This window comes from Rhinolophus ferrumequinum, chromosome 22, assembly GCF_004115265.2.
Source record: "Rhinolophus ferrumequinum isolate MPI-CBG mRhiFer1 chromosome 22, mRhiFer1_v1.p, whole genome shotgun sequence".
In the NCBI taxonomy this organism is placed as follows: domain Eukaryota; kingdom Metazoa; phylum Chordata; class Mammalia; order Chiroptera; family Rhinolophidae; genus Rhinolophus; species Rhinolophus ferrumequinum.
Window position 1 is genome coordinate 35,623,954 of NC_046305.1, and position 26,938 is coordinate 35,650,891.

The 26,938-nt window shown below is 35.0% G+C and overlaps 2 protein-coding genes across 5 annotated transcripts in view; both read left to right on the forward strand.

Annotated features, from left to right (window-relative positions):
* Positions 1-14,290, forward strand: part of SLC35A3 (solute carrier family 35 member A3) — a 34,313-nt gene extending 20,023 nt beyond the window's left edge. The window contains exons 5-9 of one of the 4 annotated variants that reach the window (XM_033093386.1): positions 1,625-1,796; positions 4,290-4,408; positions 6,520-6,653; positions 8,487-8,572; positions 8,852-14,290. In XM_033093386.1, coding sequence (XP_032949277.1) covers positions 1,625-1,796; positions 4,290-4,408; positions 6,520-6,653; positions 8,487-8,572; positions 8,852-8,880 — 540 coding nt within the window. In that variant the 3' untranslated portion in view covers positions 8,881-14,290. The remainder of the gene's footprint in view (positions 1-1,624; positions 1,797-4,289; positions 4,409-6,519; positions 6,654-8,486; positions 8,573-8,851) is intronic. The other 3 variants (XM_033093383.1, XM_033093387.1, XM_033093384.1) reach the window with 3 other exon arrangements.
* A 6,319-nt stretch (positions 14,291-20,609) lies between these two features.
* The window catches only part of MFSD14A (major facilitator superfamily domain containing 14A), a 38,408-nt gene continuing 32,079 nt past the window's right edge, over positions 20,610-26,938 (forward strand). Inside the window, exon 1 of the mRNA XM_033093152.1 lies at positions 20,610-21,092. Within this exon, the coding sequence (XP_032949043.1) occupies positions 21,009-21,092 (84 nt within the window). The 5' untranslated portion in view covers positions 20,610-21,008. The remainder of the gene's footprint in view (positions 21,093-26,938) is intronic.

A 26,938-nucleotide genomic window follows, 5' to 3' on the forward strand; every position in this document is an offset into this window, starting at 1 on the left:
CTATTATTTATTTAAACATGCTTTTTCTCACAACTGACTTACTTTTTGAGGGCTTCCTTTGAGCAAGATTGTACATTGGACTGTAACTGATACAAAGAAATATATAAAAATCAAGTGATCTGACATAAAGAAATGAACAGTCTAACTGGGGAAATATGATACTGCATGTAAACCAAAAGCTGATTTTTACTAGATATCTGGAGCATTTGAGATTATTAACCATTCCCTTCTTATTATCTATCAGCTTCCCTGATACCAATCTTGCCTGGTTCTTCTTAATCTTTCTAATGATTCCTTATTGGTTTCCTTCTTGGGATCTTCTTCCTTGATACCCCCTTTAGATAATGGGTTGCTGGTAGGCTTGTTATTTCTCTTAAATTATCTGATTTTTGGAGATTTAATCCCTTCTGGAGGTTTTCGTTAACGCTTTATGCTGATGGCTCCTTGGATTGTGTCAGCAGCTCTGGTTATCACCTGTAGTTTCAGATTTGTATATCTAAAAGCCTGTTGCACATCTTTGCTTGGTTGTTCAATAGGCCTTATAAATTAAGCATATCCAGAATTAAACTTTACCTTTTACCCACTAAACCTGTTCTTGTTTCTATTTTTTGCAGTCATTTTTACTCATCCTGAGAATTGTCCTAGTCTCTTCTTTCTGCCTGTACATCAACTCAATTACTAAGCCCTTACTAATTTTGCTTTCTAATACTACTTGATTCTGTCTTTGTCTGTCTCTACTACCACTTCCCCAGTTCACACTTTCTTTGTTTCTCAGGATCTTTTGCCTCCTCACTGATTTCTTTTTACTTCAGTCTTACCCATTCCCCCAAACAAAGCCTCCACGAGTCACTGTTGTGATCTATGTAAAAACAGATCCAATCATGTCAATTTCCTGCCATTGAGAGCCGGCCCTTCATCTCTTTCCCCAGAGTATAGTATATATATCTTGAATAAATATTTTTTCTTTTTTTTATTGTTTTATTATTTTTGTTTTCCAATAAGTATTTGTAATATTTATTTTAAGTTGGTATTAGAAAAATGTAACTGGCATATCAAACCGGTATTTTTATATATATTGCTTAGGCTAAGCTGAAGTAGGTATTACATTTTTTAAAATGAGGTATTTTAAATTAAAATATCAAGTAATTAATAGTTCAGTGGAACATAAATTTTTCAGAAAGAAACATGAAGATGATAGGCAAATAACTGGTTTCAAGAACACTGATGTGCAGGTTAAAGCCCAGAATGGTTAACATGATAGCATAGGACTTTCATGATGCACTGATAGCTCCAGACTCCTTTTTGCTCCTCCATACTTCACGCTCTGAATTTCTACAGCTGAGGTGCTTATAGAGGCTGTTTTGTGCATCTGTACATTTACTCATTGTCTTTCTCTTTTTTAGGCTATTTTTTACTTTTTTTGAAATTCTAAATTCTAACTGTAATATCACTGGGGAGGGGGAGAGGGGAGATTCTAAGGTTGTCTTTCGAAAGCTCTCCTCTACAATCCCCAAGAGTGGTATTGGTTGTATTTTTATCCATAGGACTAAGAATGTGCTGTAAATATGCACTTTGCAAAATAGTATAGGAATTAAACTTCAGTTTTGTTTTTCTTTTTGTTCAGTGGCCTTCAGATTCCCAAGAGCTTGATTCTAAGGAACTTTCGGCTGGTTCCCAATTTGTAGGCCTCATGGCAGTTCTCACAGCATGTTTTTCAAGTGGCTTTGCTGGAGTTTACTTTGAGAAAATCTTAAAAGAAACCAAACAATCGGTGTGGATAAGAAACATTCAACTTGGTAAGTTTTAAATGTTTTCTATTATTATTTTAAAAGTGATTATATTGTTATATTTAAAGATTTCTCTATATCTTTAAATAAATTTCCTTTCATAAAATCTGCTGTTGATCCAAGTATCTGACAAAATTTGGGCCTTTTAAAAATTTTGTTTTAACTGAATACCTTTTATTCAAGAACATGGAATTTTAGGTCTGTTCCATAAAAGTTTGTAGCCTGTTTCTGTCCTCATCATTTGGAGCCTTAATAACTTTATCCTTGGTTGCCATGTTTTTCCTGGAAGATGTTACAAATAACTTACATATTTCCTCACCTGTAAAATTAATTATATTACTTCATATGTTGCTATGAGGATTAAATGACATAATACATGTAAAGTGTTTTGAATAAAATGCCTTGCATATAGTAAGCACTGATGTTAGCTATTTACATAAATTTGCAAATATCAGAAAAGAAAGAAATATTCAAGGTTTGTGTGAGTGGCCCCAAATTTTATTGAATTATAAGATAAAAATTAAAGACAGGTCAGAATTGCTGATTCTATGGTACTACGTGGATTTGTTATTCTTTGATTTGACCTTGTAACACAATCTGATAATGGTAATATGACTCAAAGTTTTGAAAAATATACATAAATAAGTTATAGATAACTTGAAATTATAAAAACAAAAATTAAAACAACGTATAGCATTTTTTCAAACATCAAATTATCAAAGATTATCAAACTGATAAGATCTAATGTTAGAGAGTATAGAAATAGGAATTCTTATTACCTGTGGTTCTTAGGAGTATAGATTGGTATAATATTACTGGATCTCAACTTGAGAGTGTTTAGCAAAATTTTAAATAAATAAAGACTGATGTAAAATTCCATGTCTGGATAAGAACTTATCCTACAGATATGCTTGCACAAGAGCACCAAGATAGATGTACAGGTTATTCATGTCGGCTTTGATTACAATTGTGAAAAATAGAAAACATTTAGAAGACTGGTTATATAAATTATCAGTGTGATTAAATAGTGTGGTGATTAAGATCATGGTCTCCAGAGCCACACTGCCTGGATTCAAATCCTGAGTCCATCACTTAGCAGCAGCTAAGTGCTCGGGCAAGTTCATTTAACCTCTCTGTGAGCCCCTTTCTTCATCTACAAAATGGACAAGAAAAGTATCTACCTCATAGGGTTGTTGTTCATTAACATACGTAAAGCCCTTAGAACAATTTGTGTAACATGGTGTTACAGACATATTTCATATTCATACAGTGGAATATTATGCAGCTGATAGAATGCAGTAGATCTGTACATACTGACATGTATGCAGTCTTCTGTACTGTATACATTTTCTTGAGTGTTATTTTTATAACAAAAAAAAATAATGCCTTTGAAAGTATCTGCTTTTGTAACTTTGTATTATGCCAGTATTATTTTCATGTTGGAAATTAGACATACTAAAACGATAGAGTGGGCATAAATAAAATTTTGGAAAGAACATTTCACATCCGTTTCAGTTCCTTTCCATTGTGGAATACTTCAATTAGTTATAGCTTTATAAAAAAAAAAAGTTGCTTCACCTTGACCTCTTTGAATGCATATCTTGCTTACCAGCGATTTTTTCGTAAGAGGTGGCCCCTGTAGTCATCCATAACTTCATTCCCAGTTTAGGATTGCTCCTGGAATCTCCTAAATCCAGTAGTCATATGATAAGCTCCGTGATAGAGGTAAGGGATTCAGCAGTGAGTAAGACAGTTTCTGTTCTCACTGAGCTGACTTTCTCGAACTGTGAGACTTCAGTAACGAGACATTCTGATGTTGCCTATGAATGACTATTTCATAGCTCTAATTTTTTTGTATATTACTTATTGTACTTTCAAAATTTTTTAATAAGGAAAACAGGTATGTAATTTATGCATTATATTTTTTTTAATGTTCCAAGATTAGTAATCTCTGTTCTTTTTTTTTTTTTAAATGAGGTGTACATTTTCTTTTTTTTTTTAATTGGGGAAGGGGAACAGACTTTAGTGGGGAACAGTGTGTACTTCCAGAACTTTCTTCCAAGTCAAGTTGTCCTTTCCATCTTAGTTGTGGAGGGCGCAGCTCAGCTCCAGGTCCAGTTGCCGTTGCTAGTTGCAAGGGGCGCAGCCCACCATCACTTGAGGAACTCGAGGAATAGAACTGGCAACCTTGTGGTTGAAAGCCCACTGGCCCATGTGGGAATCGAACCGGCAGCCTTCGGAGTTAGGAGCATGGAGCTCTAACCGCCTGAACCACCGGGCCGGCCCTGTTCTTTTTTTATGTTCTCATGTCTTTGTCTTACAGACACAATATAGTGCTAAGTATACTTCTATTAAGTTTATATAAATAGCCAAATAGAAAATTTTAAAAGTAGTAAAATTTTATCAGAAAAGTATAAAATTATTTAGAATGTCAATGGACAAATATCTCTCCAGAGAAACTGAATAACATATGACATAAACATTCCCCCCGCCCTTTTTTAGGTTTCTTTGGGAGTATATTTGGATTAATGGGTGTGTACATTTATGATGGAGAATTGGTATCAAAGAATGGATTTTTTCAGGGATATAACCGACTGACATGGATAGTTGTTGTTCTTCAGGTAAAGCATTTAAAGTTTTATATTTAATGCTAACAAACTTTAATATAATCAGAGTAGCTACTGATGGGAGGGGGAAAAGGTCCCTCCTGTTAGTGCTCTCATTATATATAGTTTATTCAGGAGACTTAAAAGTAGAACTGGTCTTAATGCCATAATGAAAACTTACTTTGAAAGGGGGGCATGAATTAACTCTGGTATTTAAATTTAACTGAATGAAAATGCAAGTTTAAGAGTAAAAGAGTTGAAGCTGAGGGCAAGTATAACTTTGATTTTTCTGTAATTGTTATCATTGTATTAAGGCTGAAGAAGCAGATCTAAATAGTTAAATCTGTAACAGTTTATAGCCTCATATTGTAGTTACATATTGGAATATTCCTGCCAAATTACCTCGATTTATTATTTGAAATAGTTCAAGGGTTGAGTAATTTCATTAGCAAAAAAATAATTACTGAATACTCTGGAGGGGGTATAGAGATGGAGATACAAGTCACTGCCTTAACAAAGCCTTTCTGTAGAGGTATTTGAGGCTGTAAGGGGCAAGGTTTTTTATGGAAGGTGGGTGAAGGTGGCAAAGGATAGTTGTGTTTTGAAAGCAGGAAGAATACTTCTATCTTTAAATAAGAGAAAAGGAGACAAGGATAAGTGAAAATTCAGAGAAAATTTGAAGTAGAAAGAGTTTATAATGGCTTTCATACTAACAAAGATGGAAGCCCAGTTCCCTTAAGAAGTGGCTGATGACTTGAGTAAAATAAAAAAGGTTTGGTACAGGTGGTATGAGGGATTCGACAGGGAGTAAATAGATGGATAAGAACATTGGGAAGAAGTATTTGAACTCAAACATCAATTTGTAGTAAGCTCAATTAGCATGATTTGTGACTTTCTGTAATAAAGCTTCTGTCATTTGAAGAGGTACAGTGAAGGTTGTTACGGTGGGTAACCCAGATTTGGGAGCTGGTAAGTAGGATTTGGCTGAAAATAATACTATGAGGTATAGTAATACCTCATTATTTAAATAACCACAGTTGGAATTTGAGAGATATTTGGTAGAAAGTTCTTTCTATACTCTTAAAGAGAACCACTAAAACTGTGCTTTAGGAAAAGTAAGCTGATAAAAGTTGGATTAGAATTGGGAGAAAATAGAGGAAGAAAGTGAAGTTAGGAATATTGAGATGCTAGTAAAATAACTTTCAAGGTACAGTTTATTTTTAATCAAAAGTAAAAATATTTCACTAATCAGTGTGACCAATCCTCCCACATTTGTCTGAACAAGTCATGTTTAATTACTAAATTGGATGAGGATAGATGTTTTATTCGTAATATTGTCAAACTCCATTATAATGAACTGCAACTTACGCTGGTAGTTACTTTATGAGAGACCTTTTGAAATAAGAGCCATTGAACAAAACCTAGAAGGCTATTGGTTGTGAGATGTTTAATAAAAATCATTTACCGTATTTTGCCATGTATAATGTGCTCCTGTGTATAATGTGCACCTACGTTTTTGGCCCAAACTTTCAGGGAAAAAAAATCTTTCATTTTAATTTTTTAATTCAAATTGTTATTTGTTTACACTTAGGTAGTTGTTTTTTGTATTATAAAGGAATTTTAGCATTTATTTTTAAACATATTATGGTATAAGAAATTTTATGTAAAAAATAATTACAAAAAACAAGAACAGACACAAGGTACAAGAGATTTTATGTATCGGTAACTAATTTATGATATTTATGCATCATAGAAGGACAAGAATGCTTTGTCGTTGCAAGTTCACCGTAAGTTCAACAAAACTGAGTATCATATTCCAGGGTATTATTTTGCATAAGGATATTGTTATTGATTTTTAGAGTTACACTTTTAACTCATAAGCATAAATAAAAGAATTAAAAACATTTATATAGATACAGAATTAGTACTCCCCATGTATAATGTGCATATTTATTTTTCCCTCACAAATTTGAGCAAAAAGTGTACATTATACATGGCAAAATGCGGTACTATAATGGGATTAATTCACAGGACAAAAGCTTAAAGCTTCATTGAGTAATAACATTGTTTTGAAAAGTATTTTTATATATGTTTGTTTTTTTAAATAACCTTTTAAATTTCTGCAGGCACTTGGAGGTCTTGTAATAGCTGCTGTTATAAAATATGCGGATAATATCTTAAAAGGATTTGCAACCTCTTTATCCATAATATTATCAACACTGATATCCTATTTTTGGCTACAAGATTTTGTGCCAACCAGGTAATATTTTCTTTTCTATTTCTTTAAATCTCCAAAAGTATATAGGAAAATAAGAATTCTTCATAAGCTCTGATCTGAAAAATTTTGTTGTATTACTACTTTTGAAGAATCATGGAAATACAGTAAAAGATCCATTTAATGATCTTTTAGGAAAGGTTTCAAACTAAATGCACAAAAGAATCTTCCACTGGAAAGCTTTTTATACATATTTGGCTGGCCACAATTTTCCCAACAGATTTGAATGGGTTTTTTCCCAAAAATATAGTCATATAAAAGGTGATATAAAAATATAAAAAAGTTTTTGAGTCATAAAATAAGTCATATAATGACATTTGAAATGCAGAATTTATATAGCTAAAGTTGGAAGAGTGGTTGACATTCTTAAAGTGGAGTTTATGTAGAGAAGGTGGCTCATGAAAATACTCTGTTAGGTGGTGACAGAAAGAAGAGCGGTTTGGAAAGGAATTGCACAAGGAATGGTGGGTGAGGCAGGAGACCCTGCATCGTAGTGTCATGTTTTATAACAGTGTGATCCAGGCAGCACTGGAAGTATATACAGAGTTCTGTTAGAAAGAGGGGTTCAAATCCTTGAAATAATCATTAAATTCTGATAGGTTTTTTTTCCTAATTTTTTTAACAAAAATGTTTTCTCTCAGAACCATCTAAAAATAGCTGGCTTGAGAAGCAGGAGTAGGTATTCCTGACATTAGTAGGTATTCTAGTAGATCCTATTAGAGGAACGATAGAATGGATTCCTGGGGTGGGTAGAAAGCTAGATCAGACAACTTTTTTGTTGAGCATGTGATTCTATGCAATTCCAGAGTTCCAGAAAGCTAGGAAAAGGTCATACTGACTAACTGTTTTTGGTCAGAAGCTTATTCAAAGTGTAAATAATACCAAATATTCTTATGATAGTTATTTTTTTCAAGATACATTATAGAAAGTTTTATGTTATTTTAATCTTAGATGTACACCTGCATCCTAGGCTTTTGAAAGTTGTCCGTTTGCAACAAGTCAACACTAGATGTTTATCATAACAGATAATTATTGAGCTTCTATATGTGCTGGGCAACAATGAAGAGGAGCAGGGAGCAGACATGTAAATAATGTATTATTTAATACAGTGATAAGTGTTACAGAGTAACTGTGGAGAGGAGTGAATCTGAGAGACCTTAGACCTAAGTTGTTATGAATAAGCAATTTTCTTGGGAGCAAGAATGTTGCAGGCAAAGGGAATATCATTTCCAAGGACACTGCCCTGAAAGGTACAGTGTGTTCATTGAACGGAGGGGATGAATTATAGGCTGAGAAGGTCGGAGTGTGGTAGATGAGGCTGGGGGACCAATTAGGAGGGGCCCCTTATATCAGAATAAGAATTAGTGATGCCTTTCATTTTCAGAACAAATGTGTTGTTTGTTGTTTTTAAAGTAGGGAAGCGACTTTGAACTGTTAATAGAAACATTTAAACAAAAACTAATTCATGTCCCTGTAACAGCATTTTGAAGAATATACATGTTATAAGCTAAGATTGGTGTTCCAGTTTAAGTTCATTTCCATTTTATAGTAAAGTATTATGTCTATGGATAGATAAAAAATAAAGAAGAACCAAGTCTCCCTGCATTTAATCTTACTTCCTTTCATAAAGCATCCTATAAAAATTGGCCTTGAGTTTTGCTTATTACTACCTTGGATTTTAAACTGAACTTTGGTTGAAAAGAATGCAATTTTCCCTTTATATTTCCAAATATTTAAAAAATTGAGGTCTTATTATTCAATGTATTACAGGCAAAAGATATATTAAGATGAAATACACTTTTTTTTTTGCTTTGGGAGACAGTATAGCGAAGCGAATTCAAGTGCAGTCTCTGGAGTCAGAAATACCTGGATTTCAATCCCATCTTCCACTTGGGGGACTTTAGGCAAGTTACTTAAACTCTCTAAATCTGTTTCCTCATATATTAAAAAATAAGAACAATACTACTCTTCTTCGTAGGGTTATGAGAACTAAATGAAAACTAAATGAGAACTAAATGCATGTAAAACTCTTAGCTGAATACTTGGAAGTACACAATATTTGTTAGCCATATTACTGGGACATCTTTTCCCAAATTATACTTGTTTTTATAGTAAAGAAAGAGATGGAACTTGTTTTGCTTTTAATTTGATTTTCTCTTTTTCATTTTTTTTCATTCATTTAGTGTCTTTTTCCTTGGAGCCATCCTTGTAATAGCAGCTACTTTCCTATATGGTTATGATCCCAAACCTGCAGGAAATCCCACTAAAGCATAGTCGAATACTGTCTTTAACTGGTTTTCACAATGGTGCACTAGGAACCTCAATGTTAAACTTACACAGAGGACTTCTACAGATTCTAAGAAGGTGTCATGCTGAATCTGATCATATTATTCAAATGGTTGGAAAATATAAAGTTGAAGGATAAAATATGTGTATATGTAACAAAATACCTATTGCATCTTAAAAATCAAAACTTGAAAGTATTTCCAGGGATTAGAATTATTGGAGGAAACTTGAAATCAGAGTTTTAAAAGATTTTAATTTACCTTTTTGATTGCTGCAGAAATGTCCTATGCACTCTTTACAACAGCACACACGCAACAAATGTCAGATACCAATTTCTGCAAATTAGATCTGTTTAATCTTACTAAATGTTTTTTAACCTTACTCTTCCTGTACAGATATATCAAATCACATGGAATGTTCAAAATTTGAAAATTATAATTACCTATAAAGCTGTGAAGAAATAGAAGTTTGAGCTGAAAAACATTTTCACTTATCTGAGATTTTTATATTTATACAAAAGATTACTAAACAAGGAATTGCTAAATGTTATTTGTTCAACTACATAAAAATTGATAAAGTAATATTCTGGGTCTGATTTGTCAGAGAATAAGATTCATATTTAAATTTAATGTAGAGAAATACATCTATTTCTCCATCTACATTTTACGATCTTTTAGTTTCGAAACTGCTGAAAGCAGGCCCGTGGCTCCTATGCTAGATAGTAGCCAGTGACTTTTACACTAATGGAGTTTTGTCCTTAAACTCTTATTTCCACATCTTTTCTGTAAACCAGATAAATCCTGAGTATTACTTTAAATTACATTTCTGTATGTGTTAATTTCCATTAAAGTTTTAATATGTAATTTAAAGGCATTAAATGCTCCTTTAATAATTTAAAAGAAAATTATTGTTGTCTAATATCTCCATTTGGAGAATTTTGAACTATCAAAGCATGTACTATACACAAGTAGAATGTTTTCAAATGAAATGAGTTTTTACTCATAGATCTGTGAAAACTTCCTTTAATCTATAACTGTTGACAAAAATAACCACCAAAAAAAAAATAGGACTGATGTCAATGAATTGAGACCAAAATGACTTTTCTTGGAGACATTCCAGGTTGCCAGGATATTACATTATTTTAAAAGGCACTATATAAATTCAAGGCTGCTCTGAACTTCATAGGCCTCTCATAAACCTACCATCCCCAGCGTCACATGTCTGGGAGAGGTAGCTGAGTTCCACGTTCTCTTTCGGTGGCCCTGCAAAGGCTGCTGGGAAGGAGCCACCACTTGACTTAAAAATAGTGGTTTCTTTTCTATTTTCATTAGCGCTGGAGTTGAGTTTACAAATTACATGAGTTATTTAATAAATTGGTTCAAGGGAGAGAGAATAGCAGAAATAAGATGAATTGGTGGTCAAAAATACTTTCTAAAATTGGAATGTGGGTTTAATTTAATTATTGGCTAGACAGAATTACCTATTGAGTATAAGAAGTATTTTATTTTTTCATTCATACTTTATGTATTTTTAAGTCTGTTCTAATGGTATAAAATCTGTAAAAAATAAATATTTTTATATTGTTCTAATGGATTTTGTTGAACAGAATTTGGCTCAAAAATACTACTTTATAAACTTGAGTACTCTTGGCTAATTAGGATTGGCTGTGTTACTTTGCTGATTCAAACCTACTCTACAGGACACAGGCCTAATCTATTTCATCCAGACTTTAAATGTGTTTAAAATTACAAAATATTTTAAATCATTTTGCTGGTAATTCCAAATTGGCACCAAACAAACTTTTTAGAAGCCTGACTTAATGATTTTCAATGACCAAGTAAAACTACCTTTTGGAGTATTTGCTTAATAACTTTACCACATTTTAAGCATGGTATTTTTAGACTGTAACAACATTCAGACTTACATCTTATTACCTATAGCTAAGTGAAATCTAAATCCTGCAAATGCTCAGAATTTGAGACTAAATATAAAGATTTATGTTCAGCCCACAAGAAGTCTTGTTGGATACTTATGTATTAATTCAGTATGCATTCACAATTAATTCAGATTTAGTGTGTCCTTATTTTAACGCTTCAAAAAATGATACAAGTACATGATTGGATATCAGATATGGTAGTTACAGTAATAAAATATTTTCAAGTGTCCAAAATAACACAATTTTTAAGATTCCCAGCGAAGTTTATAAAATTGTAATCAAAAATAGTGAGAAAGGAGAAAATAATCTAACGTATATTTTCAAAGCATTTTTTTATTGTATTTTGCTTTTCTAGTAAGTTTGAAAATATTATTAGAGATTGGGTTGTATAGTTTATAATTTTTAATTCATAAAGAAATAATCATATTTGAGAAGGTGAATCAGTATCTTAGATCATGTCATATATTACATACAGATAATGCCATTTTCTTGTGTATGTGGTATGTGTTTTGATGACCTCCAGAAGCCTTATTGTATTAATCTCTTATGACGACTCCTTGATTATTTAAGTTCTTATGTTTTTAAAGTTTACTTATCTTTCAATTACTTTATTCATTATAAAAATGTGCTAATTCATGGGAGAAAAATGCCAATTGATAGTTCTATTAAAAATTAAGAATATTGTATTTGTGAATAAAAGTTTGAGATGCCACATGTGAATGTTTCACCACAGTAATATTATCAATTCTGTAATAAGTAATTTTAGAGAAGTTATAGGCTATTTTTATGATGGAAAATGTAGGTAGTTTAGAGATGCAAAATTTAAATATTTACATCAATTTATATTGAATGTCCACATTTCATGAAAGGTAGTTTGATATTTAAACTAGATTCTAAGGAGACAGAATCTGAAAGGAAACTAATTGACTTTGTGATCAGTAGACTTAGTGTAATGCCGACTACTCTTAAGAATTGGTACTTTTCCTACATATCAAATTATTGGACTTTTAAAATGTCATTGTATAGTCATTCAACTGAGTTTTTTTTAAATGAATTAGCATTACTCATTTACACTTTTTCATTGTTACAATATTTAATTACATGTGGATGCATGCTTTACATGAGAAAAGATTTATGAAAGTTATTTATGCTATATTGAAAGTCATCTTAAGAATCTCTAGGATATGTAGCATATTTAAAGTAATTATAGGACCAAAGAAACAGCACCTTTATGAAAATCTGGTCCTCTGTGCCTTGCTTTACCAAACAAAATACCTGACTTTTTCTGGAGGATATTACTGTAATTCACAACTTGAGACACATGTGCAAAATTAGGATGTTTTAAGGATAACTATAATTCAATTGTTTGGTTGTTTCAACATTTGCTCTTTAAATTCATTATCCAACAGAATATTAAAGTAGGTATATTACACAGGCATTAGTGAATAGTACTTATTTAAATAAATTATGTCACCATTGCTCGATTGTTGAGCTTTTGAAACTTTAACTATGATATGTAACTGTCATTTTTTTTGTTTTATTTCTTATTACAAGATATAATTTACTGTGATTTAAAAAAATTGTTTTAATGATTTGGATTCTGAATTTGTCTATATGTCTGTATTTTATTTGTTTAGAAAGATTCTTTTGGGTTTGGGAATGTAATTAGTATATTTAAATTTTTTATGATACAATTCCAAGGAATATATAAACTGGTCTTTTGTTAAACGGCTTTTTTAAATTGATGTTTCTTTGTCATTTTTTGGTATCCAGTTATTATCTAGATTTATAGAAATAGATTATTTTCATAATTCTATGTAAATTTCGTCCTATAGTTCTTTGTTTCCCTATTCACCTGTGTCTGATTTAACACATGAATTAGTCTCTATATATATCAAAAATGACTCACTGATCTTTTCCCTACCTCTCTAATTACTTTTATCATATGATCTTTTTTCCTAGTCTACGCTCTTAGCATGAAAGACAGGGTTTTATTTAAACTAGTTAGAGTTTCTCTACATGTATGATGACAATAGCCTACAATTTGTTTTAAAAATTTTATCTCTTTGCTAGCCTCATAGTTAAGTAATTATAGTAATTGGTATATAATTTCTTTATAATTTGGATATAATTGCTTCTGTGTGTATCAGTTTAATGCATAGAGATCAAATGATAAGCAATAGAGAGGATGTAACCTTATACAGAATGCTTTTAAAAGATCTTATTTTAAAAGATCACTAATATAAGGATCTCAGCATTTTTAAAAGGTATACTTTTCTTTGGTATCTTTTCATGAAAATCACTTCTTTAATTTTTTTTTGTACTGGAATACTTCTTTTGTTCCAAGTATTCTATATCACAATCCTTAAATCCCAGTGCTATGCAAATACACCTCATAATTTAAATCTGATAGATGCTACTACTATTCAACAATCAGAGAGTGACCAGTAGTAATAATCATAATGGTCTTTCTTACTGTCCTAAAAAAGGGAATTCCTTCAAAACAGGACTGATTACATACACACCCCAGAAAAGAAAACAGCAGAGAGGAAATAATTACCTTCAAATCCCAAAGATTTGAAATTCTACCATTGCAGAGAGTGTCTTGGTGACTGAAATCCAGGGGTTTCCCAAGTGCACCTTCAGGTTTGATTATTCACTAGAAAGAACTCACTGAAAAGTATTAGACTCAAAATCCATTTGTTACAGAAAAAGAATACAAATTAGAATCAGCAAAAGGAAGAGACATATAAGGCTGAGTCTAAAGGAGGGCCAAACTCAAGTCATCCTTTCCAGTTGTCCGCTCCCATGGAGTCATGGACAGTATTATTTACTCCTGGCCACAATGTATGGTAGTCTACACAGAGTACTGCCAACCAGGAAAGCTCTCCCAAGCTTCTTGTCAGATTTTTAATTGAAGCTTTATTATTTGGCATAATTGATTGATTACCCACATGGTTGAACTTACTCTCTAACCTCTGCTCCTTCCTGGAGATCTGGCTGACATCAGACTCCAGGGGCTCACCCTGAGTCATCTTGTTAGCACAAATTATCAGATGTGGTCTGAGGGGCCCACCAGGAAAACCAAGACACTCCTATAACTGGGACCTCCTAAAGATGTAGGCCAGAATTTTGTTTGGGTATGTAAGGCCAAATTCCTTGCTACACAGTGACCATTTTTCCTATACATATTCTGAACTAATGAGGATGACACAAGCATTGACAATTGTTTATAGAGACCATTTTTAATTTCAGAAGTTTGGTCACATGATTCTGAATGACTCAAGGGTAGAAAAATGTGGTTATAATAAGATACAGTGCTATATAGCATATACTTGTATAGTATTCATTTAATTTTCAGATCTGATGTTTAATTACAATTTTTTAAAATGCTGGAATATTTAAAGAACAATAAATTTAAAAACTTGTAAATCTTTTATCTGTGCTGTATATTAACAAACAATTTTGAGCTATTTTTTTTTTTTTAGAAAGAATTTTTTTTTTTAATTGGGGGAGGGGAACTGCACTTTATTGGGGAACAGTGTGTACTTCCAGGACTTTTTTCCAAGTCAAGTTATTGTCCTTTCAATCTTAATTGTGGAGGGTGCCATTCAGCTTCAAGTTGTTGTCCTTTCAGTCTTAGTTGTGGAGCGCGCAGGTCGCCTCCAGGTCCAGTTGCCGTTACTAGTTGCAGGGGGCACAGCCCACCATCCCTTGTGGGAGTCGAACCGGCAACCTTGTGGTTGAGAGGATGCGCTCCAACCAACTGAGCCATCTGGGAGCTCAGCGGCAGCTCAGCTCAAGGTGCCCAGCAGCTCAGCTCAAGGTGCCGTGTTCAATCTTAGTTGCAGGGGGCGATGCCCACCATCCCTTGCAGGACTCGAGGAATTGAACTGGCCACCTTGTGGTTGAGAGCCCACTGGCCCATGTGGGAATCGAACCGGCAGCCTTCGGAGTTAGGAGCATGGAGCTCTAACCGCCTGAGCCACCGGGCCGGCCCTTGAGCTAATTTTAAATTATCATTTACCATCACTATTATGAGGAAGAATTAAAAAAAAAATTGATGCCAGTTGCTACTTTGGCTCACAGTAGGGCTTCACTATTTATAGGTCATTTCCAGTCGTCCTTTACTAGGGTTAAGTCACCCCCCCCCCATTGGATGTAACCAGTTGTTTTTCATTTCTGCATTTACTTACATTTATTCATTTAGAATTTCTAATATGCTAAAATAACTTCTTTAAAACAAATAACGTGGTATTCTTTCGGAAATAAAGAGTTTACCAAGATATATACTTCCATCCTTTTTAAAGTAGATGTCATTGAAGGTTTAAAATAATAATGACTATTATAGTGTTTTGGGGTAATCATCTGAAAATGTACTCTTGATAAAATGTACTTTAAATGTGGAGTATTTGAGAAGTTTAGTTACATGTGCTAAATCAAACTTCACTTGCGTATTTTTAAGTGAATATCTTTGTGTTTACTCTTTTTTAAAAGACACTGCATATACAGGGATGATTTCTAATTATTGAGAGTTTTAAGTTTTTTCCTTTAGGCTAAAGTTTTATTATGTTCTATTTTATTTTATTATGCTTGGATAGTATTACAACAGTTAAAATTTATGATGCTAATAGCTTTTTCTAATACATTTAAACAGTATAGCAAAGGTAGAATAATATTTCTTGGCTGACTGATAGGATTACAAAAAATGACAGGTGAGTGGGTCCATGTTTCATTTTATGACTGTTTCAAAAGTATTGCTATAGATTCTAGAATTTTAAAACTTGAAGCTTACTTTGGATGTAATTAGCATAATGCTCCAAATTCCCATTACTTCATATTATTTGTTTGCATTTATTTTATAGGCCAGGTTTGCTTTTGTTTTGAATATTTTGTTTTTATAATATCATTACCATTTTATAGGCTTTAATCATGCTGACAGGTTGTGCCAGCTTAGCTTTGAATAATCCATGGGTTATTTACATGTGCTCACAAGTAGGCCTGTTAAAGACCTTTTTTAAAAAAAAAAATTAAAATTTTTCCAGCTTTTCATTTTGAAATATTTTAAGCATGCGTAAAAGTTGAAAGAATGGTATGCCCACTTAATCTCAACCTAAATTCAACAATTATTAACATTTTGCCATACTAATTTAATCAGAACACTTTACTCCTAAACACGTCAGTATACATATTCTAAAAATAAGGACATTTTCCTAATTAAACTCAATACCATTACACACTTAAGAAAACTTAAAATAATTCAATTGTACCACATAAATTTATATTCACATATTTCCAATTGTCTCAGAAAAATGACTTTTTACAGCTTTTTGTTTTGTTTTGTGTTTGAACCAGGATTCAATCGAGATTCATACTTTGTTTTTGATTGTCTCTTAGTCTAGCAGACCCTTCCTTGCACCCCCATGGCTTTCTTTTCCCACGATGTGACTTTTTTTTCCCATGACGTGACTTCTTTTCCCCCCATGATGTATTACATCGGAAGACATAATTCTAGATTGTCTCACCGTTAATGATGATAATCATTTAGTCAAGGTGGTGACTACCAGATCTTTCCATTGTAAAATTCACTTTTTTCCTTAGTAATTAATAATCTCTAGAGTATTGTTTTGGCACCATGGGAATGTTCTGTTTCCTTTCATTCAATGGCTTTGGCATCAATGATTCTTAACTTAATCATATATTACATTGAGGTACAACGTGGTGTTTCAAAAAGTTTAATTCTCTAATTTTCTTCTACATTTATTAGTTTACATTCTATTTTAAAAAGACTGTTTTCCCCTCCTTTTTCCCAATGCCCTTCTTTTTTCAACTATCACTATATCTTCAAAATACTCAATGGAATGTCAATTACAGTCACAGTGCTTTTGGGGGTTCATACTGTGAGCCAGTAGAAATCACTGCAAACTACGTCCTGTGTCTTTGACATTACATTACTCTTGCTTCCTTGCTCACTGTATACTTTTCCTATTCCAAACCTGGATTATCAGCTAGTTCTCCAAGGAGGCCTCCTTCTTTTAGAGGGAATGGAATTTGGACTTCATCTGCTTCTAGTCAAGTTCAATGGACAGAGCTAAGATATAAATTTTTTAAAAGATATAAAAATTCTAATGGATATTTACAATTAAAATTTAGCATTACAAGGTTTTTTCTTATTTTATATTTGCCTCTGTTCTAATAGTTAAAATATTGGTTCTGAATAACATTCATGTATTTGCTCACATGTTTTATAATGTGGTATATGTTTCAGCACTACAATACCAGTATTACTAATGATAAACATACTTAATAAAATTTCAGTTTTCTTTGTCATTAGAATAATAGCTCACTAAAGATGTATAGTCAGAGTACAGAGTTCAAAAGTTTATGGAAATCTCTCTTTTCTTGACCTGGTTATGTTATCAATGTGATATAATTAGGTTCATTTGTGTTCAATTTTAGCATTTCCTTAAAATTTTTTATTTTGAATACCTGAAGCATTTACAAGGTTCAAGGTTAAAACTATAAAAAATTTACTCAGAGAAGTCTAGCTGTCATGCTTATCCCTCCACCGCATTCCTAACAACCTCCTATGGTTATTTTCATTAGTTTCTAGTTTGTCTTTCCTATACTTCTTTTTGAAAAATAAACAAATATGTATATTGCTATAAACAAATATGTATATTTACTGTGTTTCATTATGTGGAGTGTTTGCTTTTAAAATTTCTTTTTATGTTTAGAAAGGTTTGTATGTTCTAGTGGGTACATGTATAGTGATAACATTTTACATAATGCCTCAGAGCCCTCCTTTTGCTTGTCTAGTCTTCTACTATTTAGTTTTCCATCTTTAAATGATGTTCTTTGACTCCCATCTCATTGCCTTTGTGACAGTCCATGAACTTATGCTGCTTCTTTCATCCATCTTATATTTTTTAGTTGCCTTTTTTCTATTTGATTAGAACATACACTATTTACATACTATTTTCTCACCCTAGTCCCTGCCAAAAATGTTAATTTTTGTTGTTGGTTTTTGCCTGGAGGCCAAGATCATTTTTTCCATATCATTTTCTCTCTCACCCTTTTTTCCCCTATTTTGCTCTTGTAGCTGATTTATTCCTCTTCTCCATGTTTATTACTTTCATTTGTATTTATTCTCTCTTAGGAACCCTGTAATTTAGTTTTCATTTTTTAGATGATTTTGTTTCAGTATATTGCCTGAGTTTGACCAACTCGCATTTCAGATCTTCCCTTTGAGTTTTAAAATTTTTATTTGTCGCATCCTTTTATGTCTGCAATTGCTTGTTTAATGATACTCATATTGTAGTGTTAGGTATAGTTTTCCTCTGCTTCCTATTTTTAGAGGGTAGTATTTTGTATTAATTGAAAAGTCTTCATTTTCTGTTTTGTTTCTGTAGTAGCCCTGTATAGGTTTTTGGTGGCTTTTTCTGTTCCTGCCAAAATATATAGAATTTCCTTAGATCAGCAAGAATAGGTGGTTCTGTGGAAGGGCGGGGCTCAGGGATGTGGTGACTTACTGTTTCATTGTTAAAGGATGCCCTCTTCTGTCAGTGTAGTGAACTGCATGCAGTTTCTTTAATAAAGGTCGCATTTGGGGGATTCTGTGGTACTCGCAAAATTTTGTTTCTTTAGGAATATTTAGCTTTAGCCAGTTGCCCTTCTAAGGGACCCCTCTCCCTTCCAGAGTGCCTCGAGAAATGCTCTCATGATCTTTCCAACCCTGGTTCTTGCGTGTTTCCAAGCTCCATTCTTGCCCTTCTCTCTAATTCGGGAATTCCCAGTATCCTTCCAAATCATTCCCTTTTGCTTATGTTAGCCAGTGCTCGTTTCTTTTGACTGCAACTAAAGAACCCTGACGTATCAACCTCTTAAAGTTGTGAATCTTCACAACCCCAAGTCACATAAAAAGCCACAAGTATATACACAATAGGTCTGTTAGAACAGATTCATCTCTTATTACTATTGCAACTCTTCTAGCACAAGTCCTGGGACATTCTAGACATTTCAGTATGTGTTAAATTTCTCTTATGTGATTTCCAACAGCATTAACCACAATCTGCAATAATCTTTCTTTTGTTTGTTTTGTAATTGTGTTCTCCAGTATAATGTAAGCTGCATGCAGATAAATACAATTTCATTTTTGATGTATCCTCAGTGTCTAGTAAAACTGACAAACGTAGGTATCAATGTTTTTGAATGACTGGACAATAATCAGTTCTTAAGGATAAAATTGGTGCTGCTGGATGAAGTATGATTTTGAGGGGCTATAAAAAATCAGTAAATGATCTTACCAGCTCTCTAATCATCTGAAATAAGATACTCTGGATTCAGTTATGAAATCTATCTCACGTTACTTTTTCTGAAGAGCTTCAGATTGGAATTCAATTATTTCAGCAAGAGAATATTTTAAAATAAATGATGAGTTTATTTATTGATGGAAAAATGTAGCTTGAAGTATCTATCAGGCTAAAATGTCTTTCTTTTTTTCATGGAAATTGGTTTGTTTTGTTTCCAGTCAGTCACAAGCATAGAAGGAACAGAAGACTCAACCAAATTTATTTTTTAATATTTTATTTTGAAATAACTTTCAAACTTACAGAAAAGTTGCAAGCATAGCACAAAAAACACATCACTTTTACCCCATGTATTAGTTATCTATAGCTGTGTAACAAAGTACCCCAAAGTTCAGTACTTCTTATCTTACAGTTTCTGACAGGAAACCAGGAGTGGTTAAGCCGGGTGGTCCTAATTCAGGGTCTCTTGAAGTTACAGTCAGTATGTTGACGGGTTGCAGTCAGCTAAAGGCCTGGACCAGGGCTGGAGGATCTGCTCCCAAGATAACTCACATATTGGTTGGTGAGAGGCCTCAGTTCCTGGACACCTGGACCTGTCTATAGGTTGCCTGAGTGTCCTTGTGTGGCAGCTGGCTTCCGCCAGACTTCAGCCCAGAGAGAATGAAAAACACCTAGCAGGAAGATGCTGTGCCTTTTACGACCTTTCCCTCTGAAGTCAATGCTATCACTTTTGCTTTATTCTAGTGGATAGAAAAGAGTCACTAAGCCCAGCCCACACTCAAGAGGGGAATTAGACTCCACCTGTGCCAGAGAATATCATTGAATGTGTGAACATATCATAAAACCACCATATACCAATTAACTATTTTTTAACATCTTGCCATTTTGCTTTGTCATTTTATTCCCCCTCCTTCCATATACATGCATGTTATCTCCTAACCATTTGTAGGTAGCATGCATCATATCCCTTCTTTCGTTAAGACTTCGGAGTGTACTTAAGGAACTGGCTAATATCTATATAACACAAAAATCAAAATTTAACATGGTCGTACTTTAATCTGTAGTCCATATTCCACTTGGTGAATTGTCCTTTCTATTAATAGCAATCCCGCCTCCTGCCCCCCCCCATAAAATTGTTTTTTAAACAATATGGCAAAACAGGTAGTGGGCTATAAAGTGTGACAGAGTTTATGTAAATTTTTTATTGGCAGAGAATAAGGAAAAGGTCCCAGGACTATAGGGAGCTGCTGGAAACAGACGTCCTCCAGTTGAGCTCTAGGAAGCCCGGCGCACCGGGACAAAAAACTCTGAAAAACCAGTTTATCTTTACCCCTTCAGTTACACCCTATTTCTGGAAAACGATTTCAACTGTTTCCTTCGATTCTTTGGTTAGAACACAGTTGGAGGGAGTGCTAATAGTTGAGGAAACCTGGCTAGAATTACAGTGCAACAACTATTTGTCAGCCGTATTTCCCTGAGCAGGTAATTTACAGAAATTTGCATTTCTTCACCTGTGAAGGTGACTAACGGTCCCTACCGCCCAGGCTGTTTGAGGATTAAGAGACCAGGTCTTCCAGAGCCGCGATCGCGGAGCTGGAGAGCTGGCCGGCAGCGTCACGTGCGCGGGGCGGGGCAGGCTCCTCGGCCGATCGCACGATGTGACGCGCCGCCCGAGGCAGGCCGGGCCCTCAAGATGGCGGCGGGCGCCCAGAGCGGCTCGGCCCGGCAGTAGTGGCGGGACGGCACTCGCCGCTGGGGCCGGCCGCCCCGGGAGTGGCTGCAGCAGCACCAGGACTCGAGGATGGTAAAATGACCCAGGGGAAGAAGAAGAAACGGGCCGCGAACCGCAGTATCATGCTGGCCAAGAAGATCATCATTAAGGACGGAGGCACGGTGAGCTGGGTACCGCGCCGGGAAGCGTTCCTCGGCCTCCCACCCCCACCCATTCGACCTCTTTCTGCCCTAGCGCTGCCTCCTCCGGCCTCCCCTGAGTGCCTCCGCCTTCCCCCCCCGTCTGCGGGGACGTTGCCTCGGGTCCCCGGGCCTCAGCTCCGCGGGCTCTCCTCCCGGCCCGGCCTGCGGCCTCCGGGGCCCATTCTCTGGGAGGAGCCGCTGGGCTCTCCCGCACCTGCCGCCCTCTACTTTGGCCGCCCCTGGAGGCCTGAGGCCTGAAGCCCCACGTGGGCTTCCGCCGCTGGGAGCAATCGACACCGGGCCTTCCCGCCCTCCGTGTTCCTCGCCTCCGCAGAAGCCGTCGCCGCGCTTTCTAAGGGGCCGGGAGCAGTCCCTCTCCATCCATATGCTGCTAACCGGGTGACATCTGGTGCGGCGACTCCGCTGGAGCACGTAGTGTGTTAGCTTTCTTTTTCCCCATGGTTCTGGGTCAGTGCCCTGTCCATAGCTGTTCCCAGAACCATAAACAGTTTGGGAAGGTGGGCTGTCCACTTTCCCGAGTCAGCAGCTTGACGAAGGACACCTGGGCCTAGATTGAAACCTGCTCGTTTTCAAAAACAGTAATCACCTTGTTGTTTTAAAATCACTTTGTGTGTTTTAAAATAAAAATACTAAATAGAATTGATCATGGCCAGAGGATCAGAAGACTCTTTGAAAGGAAGACAGATTGAGGGCAAGAGAAATTCTTGCTTTTTCGAAATAGTTGTCATCACAATAAACTTTATGCGGTGTGCTGCAGTTAACCAGCAGGGGACGTAGGATTTTTAATTGAAAATGACTCGCCTATACTTTTTTATGCTGTAATTTTTCCGTTGCTACACTTTCTGGTCTTTGTTGCATTCTTTGGTATCTCGTTCCGAAATAGAAGGGAAAGATGAAATAACATGTTTTACTTCCCCCAAAAGTGTGCAGAAATGGTTCCTTTTACTCTGTATTTGTTTATATGTTGTAGGAGCCTTTATCAACTGCTAGCACAGTGCTAAATGTGTAAGTAGGCCATCTCTGAGGATTTGCTGAATTCATTTGAAACAACTTTTTTGACATTTCAGACACTGCCTAGTCAATATGCTAAAATTTTGAAAGCTTGGGATATATGCAACAATTCCAGAATATACTTTTAGTTAATGGTCAGATTTCTTAGATGCCATAGATTTGACATTTGGTGACAAAAGAAACTTTGAAATTCAAGTCCTAAGATCTTTTTTGTTATACTTGATTAATTAAAGTGTTTATTTGATTAAACCAGGTGTGGCTAGTGCTGGCTCTTTTGGCCAAGTTGTTAAGAACTACCAGGTGGAGAGATAGTTTGAAAGAATACTGATTGCCTTTGTCAACCATATGGACTTGGTGTTTTAAATTCTCCATAAAATCTACATAGTAGAAGCAACGAAAGATTGTGCTTTATAAAAGCAAGAGATATTTAAGATAAGTATTCTTTGCAAAAGATAACAAAGCTGTGATCCAGAAACCTTCCTTTTCCTTGTAAATTCAGTTTTGTTACCTCTCTGGAGTTTTGATTCACTTTGTTGCAGATGCTTTCATTGCAAATCCTGTTAGATGGAAGAGATTCCTTTTTATCTTGTTATTTATTAAAGTTGTAGTGAATTCATAGGTTGCTTTTGGACACAAAGTACAATTTTTACACCTGCAATGTTTTAAGAAGGCACATAGAATAAATAAAAACATTTCTGGAGGGCTCTGGCATGGGGATATTATCAGTTATCATCTTGATAGACTTAGGTACACTTTCTATTCTAAGAGCACTGGACACCACTTTAGAATAAGGGCTCTGTTTATGTATCTTTGAATCCTGCAAGGCCTACTATGTGAATTTAAAGTGATAAAAACATATTTAAAGTGATAAAAAATGTGTGTACTAACACATTCCTGGATATTTTTTATTCCTATATATAATTGGGATATTTATATAAATATCACGGTAATTTTTTGCAGGATTTGTATTTTAATCTAGCTGTAAATGAGAAAAGCCTACCTTTTTTTTTTTAAACTTTTTATTGGGAAAGAGGTACAGGACTTTATTGGGGAACAGTGTGTATTTCCACGACTTCTTCCAAGTCAAGTCGTTGTTCTTTTAATCTTAGTTGTGGAGGGCACAGCTCAGCTCCAGGTCCAGTTGGCGTTGCTAGTTGCAGGGGGCACAGCCCACCATCCCTTTCGGGAGTCGAACCAGCAACCTTGTGGTTTAGAAGATACGCTTCAACCAACTGAACCATCCGGGAGCTCATTGGCAGCTCAGCTCAAGATGCCATGTTCAATCTTAGTCGCAGCCCACCATCCCTTGTGGGAGTCGAGGATTCGAACCCGCAGCCTTGTGGTGAAAGCCCACTGGCCCATGTGGGAATCGAACCAGCAGCCTTCAGTGTTAGTAGCACAGAGTTCCAGCCACCTGAGCCACCGGGCCAGCCCCAAAACAAAACAAACCTAACTGAAAAAGTATAACTTTTATAAAGACAGAAATGATTTTAGAATGGCATTTGCGTTTTGGCCTCTGTAGTTATAATTGGTCAGACTACCACCATTACGAACATTTTTTGAGAATGGGAGTGAAATTGCCATTTGATAATTGTTCTGTTTCTTGTGTAGGTTTCACCAGTGGGCGAATTCATTCAAAGTCAGGTGTCTGAGGCTACATGGTCATGCATGACAGGCTCTGAACAGTCTTTCACATCCCTGGCCAATGATACTGACCTGTGACCCCTTTCATTTTTCTTCCTAGGGTTCAACAATGTTAATAAAATTATTTTGCCTTCTGCTGATGGCATCTTTGCAAGCCTGATCAGCCAGTTTTACTATTTATCAAAAGACATAGTAGTGAGATGTTAATGATTTGTCAAAATATTAGATTTATTACAGCTTTTAACATTTGAAAGAAATGAACCCTTCTAAATGAACCACGTTAATCGTAACTTACTAAATGTTTTTCTTTTCTTGAAATTCTATTTCAGTTGGCTCTGAAGCCAGGATAAGACTTAATAGGTTGTGTGTTTGAGTGGTATACAATAAGATAAACTACATGATAGTGTGTGGGATTCTATATCAGGAGTTTTTTTTTTTTTTTTTTAATTTATTGGGGTGACAATTGTTAGTAAAATTACATAGATTTCAGGTGTACAATTCTGTATTACATCATCTATAAATCCCATTGTGTGTTCACCACCCAGTCAGTTCTCCTTCCATCACCATATATTTGATCCCTCTTACTCTCATCTCCCACCCCCCTCACCCCTTACCTTCTGGTAACCACTAAACTATTGTCTGTGTCTATGAGTTTTTGTTTCTCATTTGTTTGTCTTGTTCTTTTGTTGTTTTTGGTTTATATACCACATATCAGTGAAATCATAATGGTTCTCTGCTTTTTCTGTCTGACTTATTTCGCTTAGCATTATACTATCAAGATCCATCCATGTTGTCACAAATGTTCCTATATCATCTTTTCTTACCGCCGGATAGTATTCCTTTGTGTATATATACCACAACTGCTTTATCCATTCATCTATCGAAGGACATTTTGGTTGTTTCCATGTCTTGGCCACCGTAAACAAAGCTGCAATGAACATTGCAGCACACTTGTCTTTATGTATAAATGTTTTCAGATTTTTTGGGTAGATACCCAGGAGAGTGATTGCTGGGTTATATGGTAATTCTATTTGTAATTTTTTGAGGAACCACCACACTGCCTTCCATAACCACTGGATCAGTCTGCATTCCCACCAACAGTGTATGAGGGTTCCTTTTTCTCCACAGTCTCTCCAACACTTGTTACTATTTGTCTTGTTGATGATAGCCATTCTGACCGGGGTGAGGTGATATCTCATTGTGGTTTTTGTTTGCATTTCTCTGATGATTAGTGATGTTGAGTATTTTTTCATATGTCTATTTGCCATTTGTATGTCCTCTTTGGAGAAATGTCTCTTCAGTTCCTCTGCCCATTTTTCAATTGGGTTGTTTGTTTTTTTGTTGTTGAGTTTCATGAGTTCCTTGTATATTTTAGATATTAGCCCCTTATCGGAGGCACTGTTTGCAAAAATCTTCTCCCATGGCGTCTTTATTTTGTCGATGGTTTCTTTTGCTGTGCAGAAGCTTTTAAATTTAATATAGTCCCATTCGTTTATTTTAGCTTTTACTTCCATTGCCTTTGGAGTCAAATTCATAAAATGCTCTTTGAACCAAAGGTTCATAAGTTTAGTACCTATATTTTCTTCTGTGCAGTTTATTGTGTCAGGTCTTATGCTTAAGTCTTTCATCCGTTTCAAATTAATTTTGCTACATGGTGACAGATAGCAGTCCAATTTCATTCTTTTGCATGTGGCTATCCAATTCTTCCAGCACCATTTATTGAAGAGGCTGTCTTTTCTCCATTGTATGTTTTTTGGGCTTCTTTGTCAAAAATTATCTGTCAATATTTATGTGGTTTTATTTCTGGGTTCTCAATTCTATTCCATTGGTCTATGTGTCTGTTTTTCTGCCAATAACATGCTGTTTTGATTATTGTAGCCCTGTAGTACGAGCTAAAGTCAGGGAGTGTGAGACCTCCAGTATTGTTCTTTTTTCTTAAGATTGCTTTGGCTATTCGGGGTCTTTTGTGGTTCCAAACAAATCTCATGATTTTTTTGTTCTATTTCTATAAAAAAATGCCTTTGGTATTTTGATGGCGATTGCATTAAGTCTATATATTGCTTTGGGTAATATGGCCATTTTAACTATGTTGATTCTTCCAATCCATGAGCATGGAATGTTTTTCCATTTCTTTGTGTCTTCTTCAATTTCTTTTAAAAATGTCTTATAGTTTTCAGCATATAGGTCTTGCACATCCTTGGTTAAGTTTATTCCTAGGTATTTTATTCTTTTTGCTGCAATTGCAAAAGGTATTGTTTTTTGTATTTCTTTTTTTGAGATTTCATTATTAGTATATAGGAATGCAGTGGACTTTTGTATGTTGATTTTGTAGCCGGCAACTTTACTGTATTCGTTGATTGTTTCTGATAGCTTTTTGGTGGAGTCTTTAGGGTTTTCTATATATAGCATCATGTCATCTGCAAAGAGTGACAATTTAACTTCTTCATTCCCAATTTGGATGCCTTTTATTTCTTTCTTTTGCCTGATTGCTCTGGCAAGGACTTCCAACACTATGTTGAAAAGCAGAGGTGATAGGGGACAACCCTGTCGTGTTCCTGAACGTAGAGCAAAGGGCTTCAGTTTTTCACCATTCATTATGAGATTAGCTGAGGGTTTGTCATATATGGCCTTTATTATGTTAAGGTATTTTCCTTCTATACCTATTATATTAAGTGTTTTAATCATAAATGGATGTTGTATCTTGTCAAATGCTTTTTCTGCATCAATTGATACAATCATATGATTTTTGTCCTTTATTTTGTTTATGTGATGTATCACATTGATGGATTTGTGGATGTTGAACCATCCTTGTGCCCCGGGGATGAACCCCACTCGGTCGTGATGAGTAATCTTTTTAATGCATTGTTGTATTCGATTTGCTAGAATTTTGTTTAGGATTTTTGCATCTGTATTCATCAGAGATATTGGTCTGTAGTTTTTTTGTGTTGTCCTTACCAGGGTTTGGTATCAGAATAATGTTGGTCTCATAAAATGAGTTAGGGAGTACTGTCTCTTCAATTTTTTGGAAGAGTTTGAGCAGGATTGGTATTAGATCCTCTTTGAAGGTTTGGTAGAATTCACTAGTGAAGCCATCTGGTCCCGGACTTTTGCTTTTGGGAAGGTTTTGGATGACTGATTCAATTTCCTTA